Source organism: Patiria miniata, unplaced genomic scaffold (genome assembly GCF_015706575.1).
Source record: "Patiria miniata isolate m_02_andy unplaced genomic scaffold, ASM1570657v1 HiC_scaffold_5, whole genome shotgun sequence".
In the NCBI taxonomy this organism is placed as follows: Eukaryota; Metazoa; Echinodermata; class Asteroidea; order Valvatida; family Asterinidae; genus Patiria; species Patiria miniata.
Window position 1 is genome coordinate 31,670,091 of NW_024037072.1, and position 14,123 is coordinate 31,684,213.

The 14,123-nt window shown below is 40.3% G+C and overlaps 1 protein-coding gene across 9 annotated transcripts in view; it reads right to left on the reverse strand.

The window, feature by feature from the left end:
- Window positions 1-14,123, reverse strand: part of LOC119740773 (regulator of G-protein signaling 7-like) — a 132,061-nt gene that overhangs the window by 46,308 nt on the left and 71,630 nt on the right. For all 9 annotated transcript variants that reach the window (XM_038216189.1, XM_038216188.1, XM_038216193.1 and 6 more), the window contains exon 9: window positions 1,686-1,772. In XM_038216189.1, coding sequence (XP_038072117.1) covers window positions 1,686-1,772 — 87 coding nt within the window. The remainder of the gene's footprint in view (window positions 1-1,685; window positions 1,773-14,123) is intronic.

The window sequence follows — 14,123 nt, forward strand, 5'->3', positions numbered from 1 at the left end:
TGGCACCTGGTGTGCTGTCATTTTCAAGTAAAGTGGTATATTTGCATCAATTTCCAATGCTGGTCGGCCGACCAGTGTTGGAAAAGACTGGCATTTTTTCAAACACTTCCACCAATTTACCATATTTAGTTGGTCCGCATTTTGTTTGCTGTTCATTACACACCTTTTACACACACGGGTACAAGCCAGCTAAACTTGTTCCCTGACCTTACAATTCCCTGACTTCTATCAATTGCTCTGTTTCATCTTAAACGTGGTCAGGAAACCAGACTACAGGAACATGATTGCTTTTCTTGCTTTTTCCAGCATCTACGAACACCAAACTTCAAACAGGTCAGTGTAACAATATTTGCTAAAAAATACTAACCCCCCAAATCCATCCTTTTCTGAAAATGACAGCAAAAGCAAATGTTGTATACTCCCTTTAACAGAAACTATGTGTCTTCAACTACTGAGCGGAGGACTCTCCGCACTTTGAGAGCTCCACTGCTTTGAATTACAAATTATGACAAATGACTTATGAGACATATTACCGTGTGTTTCATGCAACTAGCTACATAATTACATGCACGTGTGGATGTTATGTGGTAAAGTCTCATCAATAAGTCATTCAAATTAATTTATGTAAAGAATCTGCCTTTTGGGAATCCCTGAAAAAAGGTTTTGACAATTTCCTTTGTTAATACAGGTCATTCAGGTGTGTTCATTATTGAATGAAGATTAAGTGTTTCAGTGACCAGTGCGTTATTTATGTAGGTTTTCCAAATATTATTTTTTGATACCTCTCCCCGAGAGATTAAATACAATTTTTTGAAACATCCCTTTTGCAAACGTTTGTACAAGTAACAGAAGAATGAAGTCTGATGTACATGTAAGTTGAAAACCTTTTAATACCGACTAAAAGGCTTAAAATGTAACATGTTCTCTTTCATTTCTAATTTAAACGTAGCAGATCCTATTGTGAGTGAATTGAATTTGTTTTTGTTTTTTACAGAAAAGTCTGTGAATGATTTAAATGCAGGGATAATTTGGGGGCATTGGACTTGATCGTGTAAATCACTTTTCTTATTTAAATAAAGAAGAATATTTTCTCTAGATCCTTCAAATTTTGCCTTGTACCTGGAATTTCTGTACCCAAGGACGAATGTAGTATTTATCACCTTTTACTTGACTAAATTTAGTCAATGGATGAATTGGAAATAATCAATATTTTTAAGCAATCAAAGTTATGTATCTTGTTAAAAAAAAACAATATTATGTAATCAACTACTGAGGATGAACATTGACTGGAGCAGGATTCGAACCTTCCACCTATGGCACACCACACCAGGGATCTACCAACTGAGCTGTCCAGTCTTATGCTGGTGGTCTCCAGCCAGCACAGACTGCCACCACACCATGCATAGCTCAGTTGGCAAAGCACCTGTGCTGTGTTCCTGGGGCTGGGGACACGGGTTCAAATGCTAGTCCAGTCAATTTCTTTATTCAAACTTATAACTAAAAATTGCTAAAATTAAACAAAGTAACAAAAAAAAGGGTTTAGGCCATTTTTTTTGGGGGGGGGGTACTCAATCTCAAAGAAGCAAGCATGAAGAACAAAATGTAGTTAGATTGGACTTGAAAAAATGCATTCGAAATATTTTAGTTAACTATTCAATAAAGACAGAATGAATAAGGAATCTTACCGTTCTGATGAGTTCTTCCGAATGGGATCGCAGATCTGAATCTGACGCACAGGGACTTATTCTCTCGCCGCCCGCTCCAAAGTTCATCTGGATATCACACAGAGAAGAAAAGACAGGATTTCATAAACACTGTTACTGAATGAAGGACCTCTGTTCCCTGCTTTAAAGTACATTCCCCGTGTTACTTTCAAAATTCATCCTGCGAAATAGATTCCTTTTTTAAATTGCTATTTGTCTAGCCAATACAAACGTTTTTCAGTTTTGAATGTGACATCCTCCGAAACAACAATCGGGCCATGTTTAGCTATTGAATTAAAAATTTTTACAATTTCGAATTATTGGCTGCCAGAGAATAATTCCAATCTTGCAAAGTAGTCTGGGTCCGGCCTAACAATCAGTATCCTTACTGCACGGACCGGGAACCAGTCTGCTCCCAAAGCGGATCTGTTTGTGCCCAATAAACGAAAACTTTTCACTTTGTTTTTCAGAGGGATGCAGACATCCAAAAGAGGAAACGAAGGAGGTCGTTTGGTTGGAATAAAACATACGAGTTGAACATTTATTAATTGACAAAGAAAATTAATTTATTGAAGAGCACTGGGACCGCAACTTTAAGGTCATTATTCATGTGAAAGTGTTGAACAAGAAGTGTTATTTGAAGTTTTTCATTTGACTGAGTTGGTCTTTAAAGCCAGAGTCCATCATTTGCAGCTATCCAAAAAGTAACTGGCGTAATTATTGTTGAAAAACATACTTGGTTGAAAGATAGAAAGGGGACTAAACTCCCTGTGAAATTGTAATTTCTGGCAAGCTGTCATTTTGAAGAAATCAACAAAAGAAGGCCTTTCCAAGGGTGCTTCTTAAGAAGCACCGTAGGAAATTCAAATTAGTAGTTTGTTTTGTTATTCGGCGAAGCGCGCACAAGCATTGGCACGACGCACACGCGCACGCGGTTGCTATAATTCGCCGGATAAGTGCGCAACATCGCGAAGCTGCAATCGGCTCAGTGAGAACATGTCTCAGGTGCTGAATTCAGGCCCAATTCAAAACATGATTCGGCAACTTTTGATTTGAAATTGAGATCCTAGAATGTTGTTTTTCTCAAAATATATAGCTAAAGTTGAGCTGAAACTTCATCAGGTTAGTTGTTCAGCACCCTTCTTTAGATCTTGAGCACTTTTGTTGCTTCAAACGAATAAAATGCACAACTTACAAATGATGGACTATACCTTTAAGAAATGAATGGAGTCCCATTTAAGTAAACAGTTCATTCATTCAAGCCTTGGCTACTCTCTTTATAACGTGATAGCATTTGCATCCGGATCATGCAATTGTAAATCCGTCCAATTCCATCAATGACTGTGGTTTATGTTGTACCTTCTGGGGGATTCCGTGTTGATAGTGAATAACATTAACCCCTAACCTTCCAAAATCCTCTTTGCAAAATGGAGCATTTTGCAGGATTGAGACTATGTGGCAAAAGTGTGTGGCTGATTTGGGAGGATGCACTGTGTCAAGGTCTTGGGCTAGACCTTGTGTTGTTTATATGCTCAGCCGTGCAAAAAGTTATGCCTAGATTATACTTGAAATCCTCTGCACTGCTCCAAGATGTCACTGGCTCTGCCTCAACATATTGACAGTGATTGCTGGAGGATTTTGCAGGATTGAGGCAGTGGTCACCCAAGGACCACAGTCAAGAAATAACAGAGGATTTTTCAGGATAGAGGCTGTATGCTATTTTTGCATGGAGGCAGTTGGAAGATTTTGCAGGATTGAGGTTACATCCTAGCAAAAATGCCTGGGGAGTAAGGGTTAAATGTTCACAATATCAGTCATTTTGGCCCTGCTTATTTGCAACTCTCATCAGGATTGATTGGAAAGACGATGGTATAACGGAAAAATGAAAGGCATTAGGAACAGTATGTTGCAAAAAGCAACTTTACGGTCTGGCCTTCAACAAGTATCAAAGAAAAAACTGCGATGGACCTTAACCCTCCTTCTATCTGAACAGTCACAGACAGTCAAAAAAGCAATCCTCTTCCCCTGCCATGCCTTTTACACAGGCTAGTCACCAACAGTCAGATCGTATTTCAAGCAAGCACTGTGTTCAGACAAAAACAGGCAAGTGAGGCACAGCTAGTTTATCAATCACCCACAGTCAAAGCATAGCTGTATCAAGTTACATAAACAGTCACAGCCAGTCAATCCTGCTTTATATAAGCTGGGAGCTCTTAACTGTTGAAAACAGACACTTGATTGATTTTGACTGAAAGGACAACTTGGAACAGAATGTATGTTTGCATAGGTGTGATGGCATAATGGACAGACGCTGTTGACTTGACGTGAAGTTGTTTTGAATGACATGCACAACGAGTAATTCCTAAAACTTCCTTTCCTTTTATCCAAACTGAAGCACCCTTTCAAATCACACTTGAGACTATAATAAAGACACAGAAATGACCATACATGTACTAGTTGTTCTGGAGTTGTACAAGTTGTTTTTTGCGGGGACCACGACAGTTTTAGGGACACTCAATGTCCCCACAACTCAGTTCAAGTTTTCCTTAAAAAAAAAAACCCCACAAAAAACCTCCCCATAACAGGGTCCCTAGCTGCTAAGGCCTAATAACCCCCCTCCCCCCCCCCCACGTTTCAAACGAAGAAACATGTACGAAACGAGAGATTAAGATACGTTACATCACAGCACAGTGAAAACATTGAAAATGTCACAGGCAGAGAAGGCAACGCACTCCGCCTCCAGGAATTAACCATCCCAAGTGTATTCCGCAGTATCTCTTTTCTGTTTTTCTTTTCCTTTTTCTGTTTTTTTTTAGCTAAAGGTGCACGCTTCTCAAGTTGCGAATCCACATGTACTGGGATCTAATAATAGCGGCGCACAAGCTGGCCATTCTTGACGCCGCCATTGTCCTGTTATATTCGGAGACTTTCTTCCTCTGTCCTTGTCCATTTTCCTTTCCGTATCCTTACAAACATGGCCATGTAACGAGCCTGTAATTGTCGCCTCCACAATGCCCCGGCACAACATACTAGGAGTCAGTGCCCAAATCTATTTCAATAAAAACGAAAGGGACGCCAGATTTAGTGGAGACACGAAAGGAGTCACCACCTCCACAAACCGCTCCAGAAATACACCAGGGACGTTGGTTTTCCTAACCGGTATCCTCTCAAGCGGTCCCTCGTATATACTGTCATCGTGAGGCAGCCAAACACAGTGTAGGAGGCTATAAATAGCCACAGTGTTGTTTGCCTCTCTTCCGACACACATGGCACACACACACATGCAGGCGATCCGGTGCCATAATAACTTGTGTTTGACGTCATCGCAATGAATTCTTGCACTTCATTTGGTCTGAGGCCATCACACGAGCTTGTAAATAAAGCCCTGCAAAGGTTTCTCGCTCGAGACCCCCCCCCCTTCCAGCTTCATTGGTAAACAAACAAGACCTGCAAATCCTCATTTAATAGCTCATAACTTAAGCAAACTGAGTTTAACCACCGGTAATGATAAATTTATAGCTGGCCATGAATAAAAAATATAAAAAAATATTCCAATCAGCCCCAGAGAACTATTTGATTGAGCTTTTAAAATAAATGGTCAATACGATGACCTAGTTTTGATATTTTTGTCTGTTGTTTACATGGTTCATGGTGCCCGTAGGCAATTTGACTGGATCACGATACGTAACCATGCAATGTGAGTCAATATTTGCCTTACTGAAAAAACAATAAAGTATCGGTTCTTCTGCAAGTAAACAACACGTTGGGAAGTGTTTGGAAGGCTACAGTTTCTCCTTCCTCTGATGGTCTTGCCCCCTTCATTTGTAGGGTTTTTTTTAAGAAGAAATGAACAGTTCCGTTTTTGCTAGCCTGCAGAAAGATTCACATGCAGTAGCCCACTTTTGCACAGAAATTTTGGAAAATATAAAAGTTGCATTCCCTGTACAAACAAATTTGGGTTTTTTTCCTATTAATGCATTTTCAATTATTATTTTTTTTAATTCCAAACAAAAAATTGTCCTGTTACTTTTTTGGATGTCTGCAACCCTCAGGGGGAAAAAAAAAAGATTTTGTTTTGGGCACAAATGGATCCACTTTGCAAGCAGGAATTATGGTCTGGCAGCCAAGAATTCAAAATTATTAAGTAATATTTCAATGACTAAACATGGGCCGATTTTCCAGTCGATGTCTCATTCAAAAGTGAATCATTTTTGTTTTGCTTGAGAAATAACAATTTCAAAAAGGAAATTTTTGGGAGGGATGGATCTCGTAAATAGCATGGCGAACGCAACTTTCACAATTGTTTCTGAGACTTGTTAGGGGGCCTACAGCTCATAAAGACAGAAAATAATATGTCTTAGGCAAAAAGCAATCAATTGTATTTGAAATAAGGTGGCTGGGATGTCGAGAGGTCAACATATAAAAAGATCAAAGGCCTGAAGGACTGACTAGAGATTTGTGATAAAGTGGGGGGGGGGGGGGGGGGGTGCCTACTGAACCACTTGCCCCTGATCTGCCCTTTATAACACGCTGCAGTGCATTTGAGCAATCTTAACCCAAACTCCCTAGGCCTTTTTGCTAGGATGTCGCCTCAATCGTGCGAAATCCTCCAATTGGCCTCATGGAAAAGTAGCATATACATGTAGCCTCAATCCTGCAAATTCCTCCATTATTTCTTGAATATGGTCCGTGGAGAGGTGACCACTGCTTGAATCCTGCAAAATCCTCCTATTGGCTATGACTGAGGCAGTGACATCCTGGAACAGTGCGAAGGGTTTCAAGTACAATCAAGGCATACATTTATGCTAGGCTGAGCATAAACAACACAAGGTCCGGCCCAAGACCTTGACATAATGCGTCCTCCGAAATCAGCAACGCAATTTTGCCATGTAACCTCAATCCTGCAAATTCCTCCAATTTGCAAAAAGCTTTTTGGAGGATTTGGGATGGTTAGGGTTAAAAACAGTTTATAAGTGCACATTATTTCACTTGCCTACCGCTTGCCTAAGTTGAGGAAGTGGTTTTCACAGGCCCCATGTAGTTATAACTAGCCATGTACAATGTAAACTGGGCTAGTGCTAAGGTTTAAAGGTATAGTCCATCATTTGCAATTTGTGCATTTTGTTCGTTTGAAGCAACAAACGTGCTCAAAATCTAAAGACGGATGCTGAACAACTAACCTTATTAAGTTTCAGCTCAGCTTCAGCTGTATATTTGGAGAAAAACAACATTCTAGGATCTTGATTTTCAAATCAAAAGTTGCTGAATCATGTTTTGAATTGGGCCTGAATTCAGCGTCCGAGACACGTTCTCAGTGAGCCGATTGCAGATACGGGCTGTCTCGCAGGGATCCGACGAATTATAGCAACTGCGCACGCGTGTGCGTCGTGTCAACGCTTGCGCGCGCTTCGCCGAATAAAAAAAAAGAACTACCAACGGAAATTTCCAACGGTGCTTCTTAAGACGTACCGTTGGAAAGGCCTTCTTTTGTTGATTTCTTCAAAATGACAGCTTGCCAGAAAGAATAATTTCACAGGGAGTTTAGTCCCCTTACTATCTTTCAACCAAGCATGTTTTTCAACAATAATTACATGTAAGTCAGTTACTTTTTGGATAGCTGCAAATGATGGACTCTGGCTTTAAGGCCTGAGCCAAATTTCAAGGCTCTGCTTACCATGCTTACTGTTAGTGAAAAATCATTGCTTACTGTAGCAGACAATTCTGTGCTTATTGTTAGCATATTTCATGGGAGAGTGAGGAATTTGGCTTGTTAATGTGTACATCTCATAACTAAGGATTTTATGCTTACAGAATTTTTCCTAACGCTGTTAGCACACTATGTTGATCGTAAGAGCAATTCCATGGTAACTCAAGTTATGATTTAAGTGGGTCTTTTCGTCAACTCTATGCTGTTAGTCTATAAAGTCAACGCATCTTGAGTAGATTTTTCTCATACCGGTAGAAGATCCCTTTAAGTTACAATGTAAGGCTGAAAAAAAAAATACTTCTGCTTGCGATTACATGCCTTTCAAAAATAGGGTAGGTCGGTCGGTCGTAATTTTTTTTTAAAACCTACCTTAATTATTGTCAATATATTTACGTTCGATATTTCTTAAAAAATAATGGAAAATTCAGGTCGTTCGCACCATATGCACAACGCTAGTCAAGACGGGAAGCTGGCCGAAACTCCGAAGTGTGTGATGCACTGTCCAAAAATACGATAATCGTCGTCACAATTGTCTTCAAACATCACCAGCGATAAACCTCAGTTTAAACGTTAAAAATATTCAGCAAAATCCTTTTGATTAAGGCCCGTCTTTTAAAAAAGTGTATTTTATAAATCATATTGTTTGCCTAACCAGGGTTGTTAATAGAGATATTGTGTACTTCAGTTGTTGACAGTTGTTGAAACAAGTATTCTGTGTCAGTTTCTTTGTTGTTCCAAACAGTCAGAATACAGAATAAATTGCTCTTTTTGGACGAAACCGGTTTTAGGGTCATTGTATTTAAATGGTGATATTCTTTAAACGAATTGAGCAATCTCAGCAATGTTTTCATCTAAAAGTAGTTTATGAAATTGGCTTTCCAGTCATTATTATTTTGGGTGCTACATATATTTTTAAATATGAAATAGATTTGGGGGGTTTGGGTTCCGTTTTTTTTTTTACTCACCCTGTATTAATGAATAAGAGCAAATCACATGAATTAAACATCGCATGACTGTTAAATGGCAATGAAAGCAAATCATGTTCCTGCTTAGAACCTTTCATGCCTAGCCAATGTCTGCACTAAGCAGTTTCAAAGAAAAACGGGTCCAGGTAGACTTTCAGAGCACCTGACATGTGGTTCTTTAACACATCAGGCCGTATCTCATTCTTCAACTCACAAATTTCAAAGATGGTGCACTTTGCATGCATGGATGGGACGCAAATTGAGGCACTGACATTTCTGATGTTGAGCTTGCCCTTTACCAGTTGGAGCTTTTGAATGTCAGTGAGGGTTGAAGAAAAAGAAGGGAAAAAAAGAAAGAAAAAAAAAAAGATGCATTCTTTAGCCTTGTCACCTAAGGATGAGACTTTGCGTTTATGTTGCAAATTTGCAACACCGTTTAAAGCCAGAGTCCATCATTTGCAGCTATCCAAAAAGTAACTGGCGTAATTATTGTTGAAAAACATACTTGGTTGAAAGATAGTAAGGGGACTAAACTCCCTGTGAAATTATTCTTTCTATAGCAAGCTGTCACTTTGAAGAAATCAACAAAAGAAGGCCTTTGCAACGGTGCTTCTTAAGACGCACCGTAGAAAATTTAAATTAGTAGTTCGTTTTGTTATTTGGCGAGGAGCGCGCAAGCGTTGGCACGACGCACACGCGGTTGCTATAATTCATCGGATCAGTGCGCGACATCGCGTAGCTGCAATCGGCTCAGTGAGAACGTGTCTCTGATTCTGGATTCAGGCCCAATTCAAAACATGATTCAGCAACTTCTGATTTGAAATCGAGATCCTAGAATGCTGTTTTTCTCGGAACACACAGCTAAAGTTGAGCTGAAACTTCATCAGGTTAGTTGTTCAGTACCCTTCTTTAGATTTTGAGCACGTCTGTTGCTTCAAACGAACAAAATGCACAAATAACAAATGATGGACTATACCTTTAAACGTTTAGCCACTTCACAAAGACTAATGTCTGCACAGTATGTGTGCTCTAAGCTTACATACTCTTTGTGGACCTGTGAACAAAAGAGGTCCACAGGATGCAGGAAGAGTGAACGCTTTGTGGACTTGCACACGTCCACACTAGGTTTCCCCCTCTCTGGAAAACAGCTTTAGAGGCACTAAGTTTATCGTAGCAAAATGAACACTCAAGGAAATCATGACAACAAATTTGGGTTGAAAGAGTGTTCACAGAGCGAGTAAAATGATTTTTTTTCTCCGGTTAACTACACGAATACAAAGAAAAGTCCACAGTAGGTATGCAAGGTAAGTCTGTGTGCACACCTGCGTGTGTCAAGTATCATTATTTTACTCATAACAGCACAATGAGCGTCCATCTTGATCCAAAGCCATATTGAATCATATCACACCATAAAATGTATACATTGTATATAATTGACACAATAGACAGCGGGCAGTCAATGAAAACGTGTAAGCTTAACTGCCCGGAACGTGATCAAGCACTGCTGTGATTCTAATGCTTTATAAATTAAATGGGTTTAATGGAATCCTTGATTCTTTGTGAAATGAATATGTGTAAATTCGAGGGCAGATCGCTAAACAAAATGTAACTTTTATATAATGCAGGTTTCGTGTGAACGTTTTGGAAATTTTGTCAATGGATTAAAAATTTGTTCTTTCATTTAAACATTAAACTGGCAAACGTCACATACTTATTGACACCCAGCAAAATCCAGAATATCAATGAAGCTCAAGAACAATATGTCCATGGGCAATTCCATGAGAAAGTGGGCATGACTGAAAAACGGAAAATTTATGAAATCTTCAAAACTACCGGCATCACAAACTCAAATGTGGTATCAAATTAACGGGGAAAACACGACCTTTCATTTGAGTGACGTGGTAGTGAGATGGAATGTGGTTTTGTTTTCTTTGTCCAAAAATACCCTGTTTTGGGGGCTCAAATTTGGGATATCAGGTAGACATTTTCGCACCTCATTTTACAAAATGCAATTGTTATTGTGAGTTGTTTTTTAAAGGCAGATATCAGGTAGACATTTTCACACCTCATTTTACAAAATGCATTTGTTATTGTGAGTTGTCTTTTAAAGGCAGAAAGGAACGTTCATATTTTATGCGAGTTTCTTGTTTGATTATTAGTTTCTTCTATGTTTTAACTTGTACCAAAGATGGGCAGACAAACTGTTATCTGAGTTACCGTAATGTGAGTTACGAAATACATCCCTCTAGAGATTTCATGATTGATTGTTTTTAATAATTGAAATGGTAGCATGATGTAAGGGCACAAAGATTTTTTTCATCAGCGCACAGCTTCAGGGAACTTTCAAATACAGGGTATTTTAATTTTTGCCATGCCATTATTTTTGTAGTGCGACTTACAATATATAAAAAATTATTGCCAAACCAACAGAAATTTATTTTGTTGGCCTCTTTTTAGTAGTTTAGTCATTTAACTTCAAGGGATCTTCTGTGCGAGAAATCCACCTTCAATGCTTCGACTTCATAGAATAACAGCACACAGTTGACGGAAGACCCCCGAGTTACCATGGAATTGCCCAAAATATAAATGAGGCTTAAGAATTATATGTCTTAACCTTAACCTTCCTGACTCTATCAAAATCCAACCCCTATTTGGGGGGAATTTAGGCCGATAAGCCGTGTGCACCAAGTCCATCAAAATTCACCTATAGTAGTGGTGGATTTTAGCAGATTTGGTCCTGAAGCATTATGTGAAGCAGAGCCATCAGTGATGGATTTTGGCAGGCATGATACTGTTCTTAGTAAAACTCAGTGGGTGTTAGGGTTAATGTGTTTCATGTATGTAAAGACAGAGGCAGCCCTCTGTATCATTGTCATCGATTAACCCTTAGCATCAAAGATCCTCCAAAATCCAGCGAGAGGTTAGCATGAATTATGCGTAACTGAAGAAGCTACTGTGGTTTTGCCCAGGACCTATAACTTTACATTGGATATGATTCCCAAAAGACAGTATAATTTTTTGAATTTCTTATTTTTGTAATTTTTTAATTTTTTTTTTTTTTTTTGCACAGTAGTGGATTTTAGAGAATTCATGAAGGTTGCTAACTGGGTCCTCACTTTCGTGGAAAAATTTGTCTTATCAAGTGCTATTGGACTCTGTTATGAGGAATATAACTATCTACAGATCTAGGGGATTAGAGCCATCATCCATGCAAGTAAAACCAACACTCCCAGCCCATCGCACTCTTTCTCTCTATCTCTCTGCCCATCTCTGGCCTTCTTCACTTAAACGGCGCAAAACGCAGTGCCCAGTGTATCTGCCGAACTTAACCTAGAATAAACACGCTGACAGTCCGAGGGCATTTATAAGATTAGAGCCAGCTGAAGAATGTGGCCATTCCCCCCCTCCCACTCCTATTATTAAAGAGGTACAGCCGCCTGCATTACTGTCCACTTGACGCTTCACCAAAATGGACAAAATGCTGTTGCATGTTGTCGCGGGGGACTGAGGTTGGCCCAGTAGCGCTTTCTTTGCCTTCCTGCTTGGGGACTCCAGTTCGAATCTCACCTAAGGTGGATATTGCCAGCCCACTTTGAATGGGGAGGGGGGGATGTGAGGGGATGTGTGACAACAAATTTGCCGACAGACCATCCGTGCAAAAAAGGTAGACAGGATGTTGTTTTACCGGAAATGCACCCCACGCCAATTTAAAAGCTGTTGGACGGGGTCGGGGGCGCCTGGACACCATGTTCCTATAGTGGGCGCTGTTCAAAGCGGACTACCATGGATACTATCGGACAATAGGTGGCACTCTTCGACCCCAGCAAATTTGCCGAAGGACACACGATTTGGCTGACTGGAAAACAATTTTGCTGACAAAAACGATTAATAGGGGTTGGGGGGAGGGGGTTGTCAACCCCCACACAGCCCGTCCTCTAGAGACGACTGTGCGAACATGTGGAATGGGTCTTCAGTGCCAGCCTGATTCCATGTTTTGTTTTCGTCCATGGAAGATGTGCAGTATCATTCCAGGGTTCTCCCACTTCCAAAAAAACTGTGCTTCTTCATCATCTTCTCTCCCTCAGATTCTTCATGCTTTCCACGCTGTGCACTTTTGAGAAACCCTTGGCTTCTTAGGCAGAAAATATTGCAATAATCATTTACAAATTTAATGTTGCACAACGAAGTCCAAACAGTGTACCAACGGCAAATTTGAATCCAACAGAGCTGCTTCAAGACATAGCCCCTCTCAACAAACACCGAGTGTGCAATGAAAGCAATTCTGTTCATCACAAAGCAAGAAATCACCCTTTGAACAAAAATTGGTATCATAACTATCAGATGTTTCAAAGTGCCCTCTGAGTTATTCCAGATAATTTACTAGTCACCAAAGCTAAGACCAAAAATAAAGGCAAAGAAAAGGTGGAAACCTGTAAAGGTTGCTACTAGCAAGGCTACCGACTGTTTTCAATGAGGATTTATTGCAAGCTCAAGCTAAACACAGTTGGGGGGGGGACCAGTTATGAGCGCATCATTTATCAGTTGAAGGCCATCGGTAACTAATGGCTTGACGGCTAGGAATGCAAACAAACTTGACCATGGACGATGATTAATGACAGACGATGTTGTGACAGCACCCTGGCAGTACATCAGTGCGCAAAAATGTTGAGAGGGGGGAGGGGAAAGCTACTGGAGATTTTTGAGAGTGCATGCATGGGCAGTTTTGGGTGGAGTTTAGTGGGTGGACCAAACATCTGCCTGGAAGCCAAATTGAAGATTTAATGCCCTTCAAATTTCACTTATTTATAATAGACAATTTTAATCTGGATACTTTTGACTGAGGCGTTTGCTAACTAATGCTCTGTCAATTTGCAGCCACAAATTTCAGATTCCAACTGCCATAAACTTGAGATCCTGACACAGCGGTAGTTTGTGGTTGAAACAGTCAAGAAAAGAAACGAAAAAGAAATTACTTTTGATCTTCCTGCAATGAAAGACATCATTTCTAGCGCACATGTAACCCCGTCGACAGTCGCTGACAATGAGAGAGAAGTGACAGACTCAAGAATGTACCGGTTATTGTTTACAGCTGAGGACTCGGAAAAAGAGTTACCTAAGTAGAAAAACAATAACCCAGAGAACCTGAGCCTAGTTTTTGCGCACAAACCGCAAGGGACGAGTCAAGGAAAACTGTTGAATCTGAACAAAATAAGGGAATAAATTTGGGTCATCGTTCGTATAACCAGACTAAATACACATGAGAGCTATTTGAGTGCACTCTACGCAATACGCGAGACAACACTCAATGCGCAAAAAATCTGTGAGCAAACACACCACACGCACACCCATGTTTGTTAAAACCGGCAATCGTGGACCCCCTACAGTCGCTCTTCCTCATTCCTTTGTTTGTACGTTTTAGCAACAGCTCTCATTGGTTTTGTACACGAATTTCAATCATGGACGTTCGGTCAATCGTGGACGTACCCGTATTGTTTGTGCCCTAACCCTTTTGTCCTAGGTCCACGAATGCCGGTGTTTACAAGCTCAAGTGACCTGCACGAGTGGTTCTCATGAGCAGGCAACACAGCTCCACCTAAAACTCTTGCTCCTGCACCGAGTCCATACTGCAACTATCACCGTCCCAAATAATTAAACGCCGCAATTTCCCTGAAGAAAAAACCCCCACCAAATCATGGGCGTGCTGCAAACTCGGCAAGTGCAACGAACTCGGCGAAGTCAAAAACCGCT